At 40.3% G+C, this 15,837-nt stretch overlaps 1 protein-coding gene across 3 annotated transcripts in view; it reads right to left on the bottom strand.

Moving 5' to 3' along the window:
* Positions 1-15,608, bottom strand: part of dmxl1 (Dmx-like 1) — a 41,564-nt gene extending 25,956 nt beyond the window's left edge. For 2 of the 3 annotated variants that reach the window (XM_047155580.2, XM_017467749.3), the window contains exons 1-17: positions 15,411-15,608; positions 13,049-13,249; positions 11,627-11,749; positions 9,853-9,927; positions 9,688-9,766; positions 9,468-9,591; positions 9,277-9,343; positions 8,991-9,169; positions 5,269-5,467; positions 4,364-4,523; positions 2,526-2,714; positions 2,150-2,391; positions 1,092-1,758; positions 862-983; positions 699-788; positions 496-595; positions 287-406 (exon numbers count right to left, since the gene is read on the bottom strand). In XM_047155580.2, coding sequence (XP_047011536.2) covers positions 287-406; positions 496-595; positions 699-788; positions 862-983; positions 1,092-1,758; positions 2,150-2,391; positions 2,526-2,714; positions 4,364-4,523; positions 5,269-5,467; positions 8,991-9,169; positions 9,277-9,343; positions 9,468-9,591; positions 9,688-9,766; positions 9,853-9,927; positions 11,627-11,749; positions 13,049-13,135 — 2,623 coding nt within the window. In that variant the 5' untranslated portion in view covers positions 13,136-13,249; positions 15,411-15,608. The remainder of the gene's footprint in view (positions 1-286; positions 407-495; positions 596-698; positions 789-861; positions 984-1,091; positions 1,759-2,149; positions 2,392-2,525; positions 2,715-4,363; positions 4,524-5,268; positions 5,468-8,990; positions 9,170-9,276; positions 9,344-9,467; positions 9,592-9,687; positions 9,767-9,852; positions 9,928-11,626; positions 11,750-13,048; positions 13,250-15,410) is intronic. The other variant, XM_017467750.3, reaches the window with a different exon arrangement.
* Positions 15,609-15,837: the final 229 nt, after the last annotated feature.

Below are 15,837 nucleotides of genomic sequence, written 5' to 3' on the forward strand. Positions count from 1 at the left end.
CAATGCGCAAAAAAATTGAACAAGTGACGATACAGACCATGGCTACAAACTGTTCCCTCAAGAGGAATTCATATACACTGTTTCCTTTAGTCAGTAAATAGCTCGCCATATGTTGGCTACCACGTTTTAGCTTGGTCACTTATTTTTCCGGGAAACCAAAACATGGGACTGAGCAACCACACTGGAGAATCCACTTGTCTAGGGGAGGGGAAGGGGAGGCTAAAGAATTCATAATTTTTCCTCTCATGGAAAGAGAATATTTCCTTTGTAAAAATCAGATACACACCCATGGTAACAGGTGCTGCTGCCAGCTGCAGATGCCACATATGAAGGACCGATCTCCTGCTCTGGGTAAACTCAATCACCACCAGAAAGAAGCGTGCCCAGAATAGTGACAGGCCAGAGGCTAAATAAAGGACAAGGGAAAATTACATTTCACAGGTGCACAGTAAAAAAAACTGAAAGATCAGATAGATTTCATCGAAGGCACCTTACTATTCTCATCATGCTGGAGCTCCTGTGAGCAATCATCCTTCTCATTTCCCAAGATCAGGTCTACCTCAAACACATGTAACAGCTGGGTCTCCTTGCCTTGCTGTGGAGGCATTAACAAAAAGTGTAAAGTCCCAAAACTGCTACTAACATGTAATATGACAATTTACTATTTGGACCAGAAAGGTTACTCTGAACATACGTACAAAGTCTGTGATGGCATCAAGCTCAATGATGCAGCCTGGCTTTGCAGTAGATTGCTGACTTATGATGTTGAATATTTCTCCCACATGTTTCTAAGACACAAAACAGGTGAAGTGTTAGGTTTTTTCTTTTATCTGAAAAATCAATTATCTTAAATATACTTACTGATATTTCAGGATTGGAGAGTTCACTCAGCAATTTCTTAGCCTCGATAACTGCCTGATACAATCTCAAGGAATGGCCATCACTTGCTACAAAACAGGCGCTTGGCGAGTTGCCATAAACACCTTTGAGGGACGAGTGAATTAATAAGTAGACACGAAGGCAAGCGGAATGTGGAAAGAAGCATGCGACAAGATCCAAAAACAGAACAGAATATAAAGAGACACCCTTACCAAGGCAGTTGCTTGGGATGAGAGTTGGAAGCCAGGCCACATTGGAGAAGGCTGATGCATGGAGCGAGTTGATTCTGGCCAGCTCAGACACACCCCCTGAAAATGAAAGGGGTCCAACTGGATCCACCCTCCATAGTATTAGTTCACTATAAATTGCATTTGGGTCCTGGGAAACAGCGCCCAGGGATGACCGGTTTCTTTGGCCCGAAGAGACTGGCCCAGGCCCTGAGTAAGCAATGGGGTTGCACACCTTGGCATTGTGGTGTGAGGTGGTTAGAAGCAGGGGCAGTACAGAGTGGCAGGCCAGGTCATTGAGGTGGAAACGATGGCCACAGTAGCGCGACTTGTGTGAGACGCTGAGCACAGTGGAGAAGGCTGAGCCCTCAGCAAAGCTCACTGACCACTGGTTGAGCGAGCCATCAGAATGCTTAGAGATCATCAGCACATTGGGCGTGAAGATACTCAGGCGCAGACCATTCGGGCATTGTTTGCCTTGGCCCAGGCCAATTAGAACTGAAGAACTGCGTTGTAGCCCTTGGGGATGCTGGCGACCATGCTGGATGGCCAAATCCACATTTTTGTTACAGGCATACATTACTATGCTACGGCTGAGGGAGATAGCATCACCTGTAGGGAAGGCAACAGGGATTCGGGATGCGAAAGACACCTGTGACAGAAAAGATATGGAGGACAATCTCTATATGCCACTAGAAATAAGAGTAACAATAACAAGTGCCACAGCAATAATACAAGTGAAGACAAAATTCAAATACAAACAATTTAATAATTTGATTTTGTGTTTTTCATTTAGTTATCAAAATGAATACATTTGGAAATAACACTAATTCACTTTATAACTATTTGAGAAACCTCAAAAAAATAAATAAATTGGAACTGATACTGACTAGAACAGTACAGTCCTTCATGCATTACTATTCCAATTGGGGTTAATAAAAATATTTTTGAGGGTAATAATAATAATAATAATAATAATAATAATAATAATTGGATAAGCATAAATTAAATTCGGTGGAACCCATGGCACATTTTGTCCGCACCTGTGCCTGTCGGAACATTCCAGGCTGGTATTCATCCAGCCAATCAACGTGCCATACGAGTAGCGAGCCATCCATGGAGTGGATGCTAAAAAGCATGTCTGCTCCCCTGTTCCAGTCATTCAGTAACACCTCCACCTGGTGATTCACTGCAGCTTTAGGGAGAGGAATTGAGGCTCCATCTTTGAAGCTGGTCTCTCCTTTTTTGCTTTCAGGGCTTATAGTATTGCCCTCCTCATCACAGTCTGTATCATTGTAAAAAGGAAATACTTTATTTATGTACAGAATTCCTAAATAATTGAAACATCTAATTTGTCAAAAAAAATTCTCATAATTAGTCAAAAGGCCTTCAAATGTGTAAAATGTGGTCAGAAACTACCATCATCAGCTTGGCTAGCCTGTGGTGGCTTCTGATGCTCCAAATTGCTCCTAAACTGCTGGAGGAACACCTCCATGGTGAGAGTCAGGTGCAGCTCTTTGTTGTTGAGCCAGTGAACGTTGAAGGGTCCACCAGGCTCCTCATCATCTGAACTGTTCAGAGATGATATGGAGGGCAGCAGAGGAATATCTGGAATAACACAGTCCATTTAAAGCAAACTGGTTTCTAATATCATCGAATGGATGTAAAATGAGTGCAGGTCGATAATTACATTCAATACAACTTTTTTTATCAAATAAACATCAATATAAACATATGTACATAAGACAGACAGTATGGCATAATACCTGCAGATGATAATGGTCTAATAGAAAAAAAAAAAAATCAGTTACATACACTCATTGAGCACTATATTAGGAACATTTTACTAATACTGGATAGGACCTCCGTTTGCTCTCAAAACAGCATCAATTAGTCATCTAAAGGATTCCACAAGATGTTGGAAACATTCCTTTAGATTATGTTGACAATTATTTTCTTCAGGTGCACATGCTGTGAATCAGATGACTTTTTTTTGTGACATGGTGCATTACCAGGCTGGAATTAGCCACTTGAAGATATGCAAATTGTGGCCATGAAGGGATGCACATGAACAGCAACAATACTGAAATAGTCCATGGCATTCGAGCGAAGATTGGTATTAACGGGCCCAAAGCGTTCAAAGAAAACATTCCCCACACCATTACACAACCTCCACCAGCCTGGACAGTTGACACATGGCAGATTAGGTCCATGGATTCATGCTGTTGGAGCCAAATTCTGATCATAGTGATCCTACCATCTGTGTGCCTCAGCAGAAATGGAGATTCATCAGAGCAGGCTACGTTTTTAACAGTTTTCAACTGTCCAGTTTTGGTGAGAGTGTACCCACTGGAACCTCAGCTTTCTGTTCTTGGCTGACAGGAGTGGAACCTGATGTGGTCTTCTGCTGCTGTACTGCATCCGCCTCAAGGCTTGAAGGGTTGTGCCTTCTGAGGAGCTTTTCTGCTCACCACAATTGTTCAGAGTGGTTATTGAAGTTACTGTAGCCTTTCTGTCAGCTCGAACCATTCTGGCCATTCTCCGTTGACCTCACTCATTAACAAGGCTTTTCTGTCCGCAGAACTGATGCTCATTGGATTATTTTTCTTTACTGTGCCATTCTAAGTAAACTCTAGAGACAGCAGTGTGTGAAAATCCCAGGAAATCAGCAGTTATAGAAACACACAAACCAGACTGTCCGTCACTAACAATCATGCCACAGTGAGATTCACTGAGATCATATTCACCCGCCCCCAACCCCATTCTGCTGGTCGATGTGAACATTACCTGAAGCTGCATTATGCATTGAACTGCTGCCACATGATTGGCTGATTGGATAAATGCGTGAATGATTAGGTGCACTAGGTGCACGGATGTTCCTAATAAAGTGCTCAATGAGTGTATATAATTATATGAGTCAACAAATGTGGGACTGATCTAGTAACTTTTTTTTTGTCGCACTCTATTGTGATTATAAACACAGCAAAAACCTTTGATCATTCTCAGTGCCTAGTCAGCTGCCACTGAAAGTCTGTGTGGTTACAGTGGAAAAAAACACATCTTAAACATGACAAGCGAGTTCCTCCCACACACTTGCATAACCTTTCCGGCGTTTGTCAAAAAGCATACTCGCCCAAACAGAACAGAGGAACAGAAATAAACATCGTTATGTAAACAACAGGCTGTGTAGATGGACAGGTTCAATGTCAAATTAACCAAATCTGTGTGTACAGAAAAGTGCATGGAGAAGAGTTTACCTGTGGCTGGGTTGATGCTAGCAGCAATATGAAAGTGGCACAGTGCATTGGTGTGAGCGATGGTGGCTCTGTGGGTGTAATGCTTATTCTGCTGCTGAGGGAGAGGCCTTGCGTGAGCCATACCTCTGACTGGTCCCCGATTCAACTCTGCCAGGCTCATCTAGGCACCATATAGAGAAAGGGTTACAACTTAAAAGATTTGCAACAAAGATTCCCGTTTGCCTCTTTACTTAATTTATAACAAGAAATGATTTAAGGAAAACCATTCATTACTTAATTACTAGTCATATCAATATACAGCAAGTTGCCATTTTAATGGGTGTAACAGTGCACCACGCATAATACACACAGACCACCACACCAATTCCAATGATGGTCCCTTTCTACTGACGAACAGGTTAAACAGGGGATTAGGGGCTGATAAGCATAGCAACAGTTATACAATTGTATGCCTAGTCGGACCTAATAAAATGGCCATTGAGTGTAGCTATAAGGTTCAGTGTGTGTATCTAATATACTCACAATTCAGTACATGATTATTAAATCATTTGTATTATGTGAATGTCATTTCATGTTTGCACTGCTGAACACTTGTAATTCAAGCCAGAAACGGGCTGCACTGTGGAATTTTATGAATTTCACTTTTATCCTTTTATTGTGATCTTTTTAAATCTGTCCTTCCACTTTTCCCTTTAAAATTTTTGCAATACAACGTTCTGATATAAAGGTGTGATGTCTGTGATGGAAGCATGAAAGTGCATCAGAAGGCTGCAGACATGAAAGGGTATGAAACAAACTGTGCTGTGTTTCTGAAAGTCCACTTCATAATGTGAAGTGTTTAGATCGGCCATATACATCCAATCCTCTACACAGGTTTCTTTCATCATGGTGGAACTGTCACTCACCTCGGGCAGGTTTCGATTTTGGCCTTTGTTATTGTAATGAGCCTTTTTTATGTTACTGGATTTGACTGCATCATTGGTGCTGCTGCTGTGATTTTGTCTTAGTCCAGAGAGCAGGCAGTCGCTGGGCAGCAGTGTTTCAGCCCACAGCCGACACACACTGTCTTTACAGCAGGTCAGTAACACACTACACACAGCACCTCTGGAAGCAGAGAAGACACTGTTTAAGTGACAATGACTTGCTTGTGTAACAGACTTGAGTTGGATAATATCGGACCCATGGTAACGTTAATCCCAAAAACTTTCACGCATATTCAGACTTTAGATACAACTATAGACCTAATTAGTATTCAGAGAGTTGTGCAGGAAATCCGCACGCAAAAGGTAGAGCTTGCCTAAACCAGGCACTTCAGTTACACACAATTTTGTCCTAAGCACCTTTTTTTTTTGCTTTTTTTTTAAATTTAATTTAATTGTTCGAGCAAGGAGCAGTATTAAATTCAGTGCCACTGACAGACAGTTTGATGTCACCACAATACGTAATGTTTAGTACACTGGCTTTACAACCTAATATACTTCCATTAGATCATTTCAATATTTCATTCAATCATCATCATCACATTAGTCTTTTTTTTTTTTAATTGTGTCTTGCTTTTTGTTACATCATATGACATTTAACAGCATTTTATTAAAAATGTAATTAAAAAAAAAAAAATTTATAGTCTGGACCATGGGTGCCCACACTTTTTTGACTTGCGAGCTATTTTTAACATAACCAGTCAAAGAGATCTACATACACTAAAAATGCGAAACATACTTATTTATATGTATATACTGAGTATACTTCAAATATATATACACTCACAAAATATGTTCAAGTACCTTGCATAACTGCATGAGTCCTTATGGCACACTAGAATTCAGTACATTTTTGGTCATTACCTTACTCTGATGACTTACACTGAATAGAATCAGCCAGGGTTGCATAGTCCGGACAGTAGCTGCTGTTAGCCAGCCTCAAGCAGGCCTCCAAATGATGATCAGTCATTGTGGAACGGTATTTGGACTTAATAATCTTCATGTGGGTAAAGGCTGACTCACATAAATAAATAGAGCCAAATAATGCAGTCAAGGAGGTTGCACATTTCCTCATGTTTGGGTACTTTTCGCCTGTGATAAAGTTCCAAAACTGTCCATGAGCCCTGGACTTCAGCTGAATGACGGTCTGTAGTTTCAAAATCTCATCCTACACTTCAGACAAGTTCAGGTGAAACAGCGTTGCAATTTTCGATGTAAGTGAATCAAACTCAACATTGTCCCTAAATGGGTAGCACATGAATGTAGCGACTGGCTCCAGTAAAGCAAAGTCTTGATAGCGTCTGTCAAACTCTGACGGACAGCTGTCAATCTGCTCCGTGTAGCGTGCAATGTTAAATTGCACACAAGCCTTCCACTGCGTCTCCAGATCTGACGCGAGGTTTTGAAAGTTCCCAAAATCATGGCACTGCAGCTTTGAGGACAGAAGTTGCATTTTCCGTTTAAAGGCATTAACTGAGCTGATCATATTGACCACCGTTCTGTCTTGACCTTGCAGCTCCAAATTAAGCTCATTTAACATGTTGGTCAGTTCGGGTAAAAATTCCAAGTCCAGCAGCCACTGATCAACATTGAGTTGGGTGTATTCTGCATGTTTAACAGCAAAAAGAAACTCACTTATCTCCGGACAGAGCTCTTGAAATCTCTGCAGGGATGTACCCCTACTAAGCCATCTCACCTCAGTGTGTAGCAGGAGCTCAGAGTGGTCGCAGTCTGCCTTCTCCAGATGCGCACGGAACAGCAGTCTTTGAAGTGATCTAGCACGTATAGAACAGGTGATCTTTGTTGCCACATCCATGATCTCTTTCATGTTTAGCGTTTTTGCACATAAGGCTTGTTGGTGTATTATGCTGTGGTAGTTAAGGAAGTCAGGGAAAGCATCATTTTCAATGCACTTGGCAATGAATCCATTTGCGCTGCCAACCATTGCAGGCGCAACGTCCGTGGTGACTGATATCAATTTCCACACTGGGCGCTGGGTTTTGTCAATGAAGTCTTTAAAAGACTTAAAATGTCTTCTCCCTGCGTGTGTTCTTTCTTGGGCAGTATTGTTAACAGCTCTTCTTTTGCAGTCATATCTGTAGACACCATCTGAATAAAAACGCACAACTAGGCCGTATAACTTACGTCCGTAGACTCGTCCAACTGCAGTGAGAAACACTCGCAATCTGTGATGTCCTTCCAAAGCTGTTGTGTCAAATCCTCGGCCATGACTTCACAGCGCCATGTAACTGTACTTCTTGATAGCTGGAGAGCTTTGATTGAAGATAATATTTCGGCTTTGTTTTTAAAGTCCTGAAACAACGAGTCAGCTGCGTCTACGGATGCCTCCATCATCATCTCTCCGTCTTGGAATGACTTCTTGTGTTTAATGATGGAGTGACTCACGCGATGCTTCGGTGGCTGCCTTAGCATTTGAAGTCAGTCGTGAGAAAAATGACTGCTGTCCAGACAACTGTGATTTTAGTTCCTTCACCTTCCTCTTTCTCAGCTCGCTTTTCGGAGGGAAGTCAGTGTCATAGTTTTTATGAACAGTTCTAATGTGCCGCTCCACATTTCCCTTTTTCCGGAATAGCAATGGTAGCTTGGCAGATCAGACAAACGCACTTCGAATATGACATCGTGAACAAAAAAAAAAAAATCATCCTCCCATTTCGCATGGAAGTGATAAGTCTTCTGTTTCTTGCTTGATCCCGCTACCTCACTCATTTTGAACCCTTTCTTCAGTAGGAATAAATTGGAAAGTTAACTCAGTGATTTCGCTCGCTAGCCTTTAGCAGTAGCTGGCGCGTTTGATCGCACACGCGTGGTGAGAGAGAAGATGAGATCTCAGACTGGCTGTCCTGTACATCAACGCTAACATCAATTTATTTTTTTGAATGGCGATCTACCCGCACTTCCTTTGCGATCGACCGGTCGATCGCGATCGACGTATTGGGCACCCCTGGTCTGGACGATATTGAGAAACTCCATCTCAGGGCCCTCTACTCAAAGAAAATCTGGCAACATCAGACGTATTAGGTTTTGGAATTAAGTCTCCGGCTAAAGAAGTACAGCTTAACACGGGTGAGCTGTATACCAGTATAAACAGGACACTATTTGAAAACCAGACAAGCTAATTTCTTAACAGTGTTTTCAAACACAAAAGTAATTTGTGTGTTCTCCTTACAGTGTTACATTGTTATGCATTCTAAACTGCAACACATACTATAAAACATCATTTATCATGCACCACCAAAATAATGATGAAATGATTGTTTTCATGCTTTCAGGTCCAGATTTGTCACACGTTAATTCGACATCATGTTTAGCAATACATGCAGTAAAACAGAGTAAAGATCAGATAGATTTCCTCGAAGGTGATAATTTGGAGTTATTAACATGGACCGTTTTATTGATATATTTTTAACTTTTTTAAATTATTATTATTAATATGGACTCGTAATTTGGAGATATTAACATGGAGCTTTTAATAAGATACTTAAGAACATTTGCAGATTGTTTGCATGTTGGTTAGGTTTCTTTTCTATAACATGGCATAACTATCTCAGATTTCCTCATTCAAAACACACCGTCATATGCCTATTGCAGTTGTCTCATCAGGTATTGGAAACCTTTGTTGGCCTCACCTGGGTATGTACTTGCTGGTTTTCCTCCAGGAGAAGCCAGTGACCGAGCGTGGATGAGCTAAATAGATGAAGGAGAAGTCCGGCTTCCCTTGAGAGTTGAGTTCAGGTGGGGTGAACAGCTTTGTGGCATCAGACTGCCACTTGCTCGTGCTGTACCACACTTTAACCAAACAGTCATCCTGAGATCACACATGACCGCACTTATATTTCAACACAAACAAGATGTGTTGTATTTAAAGCCGCAAATCAGTTATAAACATAAAAGAGTGCTGAAATGTATACAAACCTGCCCTGCCGTGGCAAAAAACTCTCCGTCTGGACTAAACTTAATTAGGTGGACGGGTGAGGCAGTCCTGTGTGAAAAATAGGAACAAAATGAACCGTAGTAGCGCCACGATTACAGACACAAAGCAAATTAGATCTCAGCGTGATCAAGTGCAAATTTCAAGTGCTTTGACTCATAAAAAAAAATCTTACTTGAACTGCCATATACACCTCCAAGAAGACAGAGGGTCATTACCCATCTCCTCTTCAGCACCAGCACAGAAATTCACACTGGACCATAACTGTAGGCAGCTTGATCCAGTCAAAAGGCTAGATCCTACACACAAACAATCAGGTAACAGAGAGTTACAGAAATGGACACAACCTTAGGAGCAAGCACTGATCTGATTAACTTATATAGATACTCATGTACCTGTGGGGCTCCAGGCAATGTTGTGTGCTATAGACTGCAAAACAAACTGGCCTGTTTTTTGCCAGTGGTAGTTCAGTTTCTGTTGAGATACACAGTATGCGATTAAGATGAAACAATACTAGTAAGTAATATAACTGGGATTCTGGTGGTGATAAATAAGCTCACCATCAGCATCTTTTCCTTTGGGCTCATCAGCACAGGATCGAATATGCAAACAATGTTTCCATAGGATGCAGCAATCTGTGGATGACAAGATGAAGTGGTCGCACTTTCAATAACAACAAACATTTACACAGCTTTGATCTCTGCAAATTCTGGGGTTTTAAGACATGTACACGGGTAAAAGAAAAAAAATCTAAGTGCTGACATACAGCTTTTGTTGCTTGATGGAAAATGGGTGTTGTTAATAGCTGATCCTCTTTGTTTGGCTCAGACCTGTAACTGTCTTCTACATTATCCTGAATGTTGCAAAACAGGTCCATAACCAAGCCTAAGTGTATATATGATACTTCTTAGCTTATCATCATGCTAGAATGAGTCACACGTCTCTTAAGCACAGAGACATATTTGGCTTATGTCTACTCTAAGCCATAATGGTGCATCATCCATTTATCATCAGTCGATCAGTAACTCCACCCAAAGTTGTAAACTGCACCTGCAGATAAACCTTCCAAAAATATTTCAATAAATGTGTGCAATATCGGAGTATAATCGTTTTGCTTGGATGAAAGATCTGCACAAAGCTTTACACCTACTGTCAGTTTTTAGACAATGTACACTTCCTGTTTTGATGGAAGAACGTGATAGACATGTGATCATCTGCAGTCAAACCACAAGTAAGCTGCTATGAACGGTTTGATTTATAAAACAGTTCAATTTGGAGGAATTGAATTCCGCACAGTTTAGATACAGACAGACAGTCGTGCCATGTCAACCTTCTGAACTCTGGCGCTGAAGTGTACACGACTATGACGACCTCATTCTGAACTCAGTCACTGAATTGTACACCCCAATTCTGAACCTCTGGTCATTTGCACTACCATGGTAACTTGCCCATAAACCTCATTCTCAACCTTGTCTTTTTGCACATTACTGATTGAAAACTACCCCTTGTCATTTGCACTGAGCTGGTCTCTACTGTCTCTACCTCATACCTTTGCAAAAGTTTGGAGACGCTTGACTGAAATGTTTCTCACGATCTTAAAAATCTTTTGATCTGAAGGTGAATGATTAAATGTTTGAAATTGGTGATGTAGACAAAAATATAATTGTGCCAAAATATTTGTTTCTTTCATTAGAAAACTAACATTTTATTTACAAAAAATACATAAATAATATTTTGCACTTCTGGTTAGATGCTAACTACATTATTTCATTGGCTCTTTATTTATACTCTGCACAGTAACAATAAAGTTCAGACTAATCTAATCTAATTTAATTTCAGGTGGCTTGCTTCCACTGTGATTAAAATGAGATCAAATGCCCTTTTTAATAATTTCCCATATATTAAGCCTGCTTTCTAATGTGTGATTATGGTGGTCTTATAAGATTGTTACTTGTCACACTGCATGAGATGATCCCAATAAAATCTTGGCGGAAGTCTGTGTATTCATGTGAAAATCTGATGAATTCTATGAGATAACGTATTGTCAATGTCAGATTACACGATGAAGACCCTCTAATGATAGACCTGCGATCTCAACTCACGGCCAAAGAATTCTTTTATGATGCAATTGTTTGTCTGCAACAGCAAAACTGGGCCAGAAATCATTCGGTGCAAATCAGAGCTAAAAACTATAAGAAGTTAAAGCATGCACAGTATTATTTTTCTTTTCAGAAATTATACACTGACAAAAATAAACCCTGACATTTGTGGCTTCAGTTCGCAAATATCAAACTGGAAGAAAAGATGAGACACAGGAAAACCCATAACTCTTACCTGTCCTTGTTGAGAACAGTCCACACACGCAACTTGGATGTTCCCATGCTTGGCACCTGGGATGATCTGAAGCCTCTCAAAGTCACTTCCCAAGATTACAATGTCACAGCCAGAGGCATAGGCCTACCATACAAACCAATACGACATAAATATGTACTTCAAGCATAAAAGCACACATTTATTGCAAAACTACATGTTATCAATGATCAAAATAAATAAAAAAAAACTGATTAGTGAGTGAAAACTATTTTTTAAATTATTGGCAGATATTTTGAATATTAAAAAAAAAAAGTGTATTGTATTATTCCTCTATTCATCATTTACAATTTATTTTCATATTTCTTCTCATTTTATCCATTCCAGCATATTTAGGCATATCTCATCACTGCTTATATCGGGGGTTTGAAAACTTTTTGGTCAAATAACCGCAAATGACCATTATGAATCTTTCTGTACATTTCACTATTGCATCATTAAACTGGCAGAGAAACAAAACTATTATGAGCCAAGTTTCCAGCTTGTCCCTTTCAGACATCCTAAAAAGCAGAAGTAAATACAATGTGGTTGACACTGACTACGTTTACATGGACAGCAGTAATCTAATTATTGACCTTATTCTGAATAAGACAATATTGTGATTAAGGTGTTTACATGAGCTGCTTTTAGAATACTCCTGTCATGTTCCCGTTTTACATGCAATAGAAGATAGATCGATTAACGGCACACGTCATTACGTCCGACGTTCCATCCAGAATTTCACATATCAACATACAGTTCGTATTTGTTATGGTACTGTATACGGTTTTGAGTGTTTCATTTTTAATTTTATGAAAGCTTCAAGTGCAGTTAATTATTTGTCATGCTATACGTGCAAACAGACAGCTGTTTGAAGCCATGGGCTGTGTCTGAAACCGCATACTTACCTACTATATAGCAGCTGAAATACATGTATTTATCATATTATATACTGTGGTAGGTAAGTACGCGGTTTCGGATTCAGCCGTGCTCTTCTGTTTGCCGTAAAACGGTAGAGAGCTGCCTTGTGTGTATGTGTCCTGTCACAAAATGCAGTGAAAACTCCCACACGACGATAATAGTGTGATTAAGGTGTGTACATGTCTGTAATACAGTTCGATAATGCGACTAAAACATGAATATTCCACATCTCAATTCCATTTGTGTTCACTTCGAGTATGACTTTAGCTGGATTAACATAATCAATAATCGTTTACATGCTAGTTTCTTAATCAGAGTACTGTCTTAATCGGGTTAATATCGGATTATTGCTGTCCGTGTAAACATGATTTCCATCCATGCAGGCAACTTAACACAGCTCAAACAGTGAATAATGGGAATGGAGTCATGTCCAATGATTCTGGACTCATGGGTGCATTTTTTTTGCGAGGCGCGTGGCTTTCTTACCGTGAACGGCACGTTGTTTATGCTTCCTACAGAGAAACAATTGTCTCCGGGGTTGACGGCCCCTGTGAGTACTTGGTGTAGATTCATTCTCGTTAGCGCACCTAAACTTCAATTTCCATCCTCAGAACATCTGATACTCTACAGAAACCCATGCAGTGTCATGAACACTGTAACGCCCACATGTTGGTCACTGATATTCACCTACAAGATAAAATGCAAGGATCAATAAACAGTCAGAGGAGACAAAGCAACAATACATAAATCTTTTTTAAAAATCTGTTATCCTGGTAAAATGCATGCTTCAGCACTGTCTAATACTTTTTAATTATAAATGTTTGAGATAAATGCATTAATACCACCATTTGTGAAACTCAGAAGCCACTATAATCGTTGCTAAACTGCCTGCTCGAAATTTAAAGTAAAAATGAACAATGAACACTATGAACAACTTGCATATCCAATCCCTCCAGGATTTCACGATCGCAGAAACGAACATGATCAAGAAAACTCTGATATTCGGAGGAGTTCGCATTTCTAAATTACCGTGGATTTTGCGCAGATTTGGGCAGAGACCGACATCGTAACGCACGTTCGGCCAGAGCCCTCTTCGATTCACGTGTGTCGAACATGAGTACAGCTAAAAGGTCTCATTTACCAACAAACATCGCTGCGAAAGACCGCGCAAAACTATTTCATGCAATTGCAATTCAAGAAGTTTTCTCTTAAAAAAAAGTAACAATTGCAACTCCACAAAATGCATCGCAAAAACCCGCAGCATTTGTGTCAAGTATTTTTAGCCGCAAAAAAAACAACCAAAAATAAAACCCACTGAGAACTCCTGCTTATCGAGCTTCAGAATTAACATGTGATCTTCACTAGCATCCAAGATTGATTTTACAATGAAATTCAGAGTTGACTTTTTTCCCCCTTTTTTTAGTGTAAACTTTAACATTACCACTTTGATGAACAGTTTCTGACCTTACCCACAATGCCATTTTCCTACCTACTGATCGTGGTACCAGAAAGGTTTAGCTTCATTTTTACCTAAAGAGAGCGATCCGGCAGCGCTTTACTCCTTTCGCTCTCTCGCCACCTCATCTCTACACTTTGCTCAAAACAGAGCAGGTTCCAAACTTAAACTTTGTTCTCACTAAAAATGAGTGAGACAAGCCACACTTGCTACTGTTTTTTTTAGGACCTAGCAGTGAAACCTGACTGTTGTTTCTTTTGTTTGAGATTAACGCCGGTGTAACTGTGCCAGAAATAACCCCCTATCACATCATCATAGCGCACAACCACTAACTCTCAAAGGAGTTAAATATTTATTTTTAAATACAGCACCAAACAAACTAATTAGTACCAAAATCGTTAATAAAATCACAAATACTTCAATATAAACATATTTAAAACGTTTCACGCTGGAGGTTTTCTTTAATACCAACACTTCTGTAATACACCAGAGTTACCAGACCAGATCAAACAAAACATGTTTTATTTATTATGGCTCAGTCCCGAGAGGATACACATAAAACACGCAGTGCCCTAGCCGACATATAGCACTTATTACTTCCTATCCTGCATATATAGTGGGAAGGAAGACATTTAAAACACAGCCTTTCAACTGTCCACAGGGGAAGTTCCGCACGCTGCCTCACGTGATCACGTGACCAATACGTGGAGGTTCTGACTGATGTAGCATAACCGCTAAATCATCTATCCCGAAATGCTCAATACAACGCATAATAAAACGCCCCATTGCTCTGGTTAACTGTTAGCGACACAAGCATTAGCCAACTTTACAAAACTATTTTTTTAAACGCATTTGTCAATTTCTCACTCAATTAATGAGCTGTTAACTGACTAGCTAGCAAGCTAGTGCGCTAAGGCAAGCTAGCTGTCAATGTCTACGCATCATGAATAGACATGTAGTGCTAACTATCTGAGTGAATACCGGCTAGCGACTATATAAATACCGAGCTTATCAACAACAGCTAATGCGGCCGTGTGTGTAATTTACACAGTACTCACTGGCTTGCTTTAAGGTAGAGAGTTAGCCGGTTGAAGTATGCCAGCTACTAGTTTCTACAGAACTACTGTGTTGTTTCAGAGCTAACTTCGCGAGTTCAGGAAGACTACACACAGTGCTATAACCCAGCCTGAAGCCCGGTTCTGCGGTGCCCTGCTAGCATTCACCTGAGCCGCTTGTGGAAATGTTATCATGGTGTGTTGCTAACGTTAGCACCACACACTTCTGACCAAAAACACACTTTGCTGCAAACCATACAATAGATGACGTTATCAAGCTTCTCACAAAACGTTACACTGGTGTAAAGATGTTTAGAAGTTACCACACAGGTCCTACCTCATGAGTTCTCTGGAAAAACAGATCATGTTTAACAGGAATACATTTCTCCCCCAATTATAGGACTGCCATACTCGCTTACTCGCGTTAGTGTAGAAGCTGAGCTCCACTTGTGGACAAAATGTTTGGTAAGGGCTTTCCAGCGCGGTGCATTGTGGTCGCTGTAGTTCCTGCATAGACGGGCTACCGAGTGCGCGCTGAACACTTTAGCCGTGGTTTCGTGCGTTTTTTTTTTTTTTTTTTTTTTTTTTTTTTTTTTTTAAAGGAGATTAAACAAGGAAGTAATTCTTCTACAACTGTTCTTGTTGTCCACATACTCATTTCGGATGATATCATGTGACAAAGGAGAATAAATTCCTCTGAGTTTCTGTACAGTCTCCTCCGAAAATACTGGAACAGCAAGGCCAAGTCTTTGTTTTTGTGTTTT

This window comes from Ictalurus punctatus, chromosome 5 (genome assembly GCF_001660625.3).
Source record: "Ictalurus punctatus breed USDA103 chromosome 5, Coco_2.0, whole genome shotgun sequence".
NCBI classification, from domain to species: domain Eukaryota; kingdom Metazoa; phylum Chordata; class Actinopteri; order Siluriformes; family Ictaluridae; genus Ictalurus; species Ictalurus punctatus.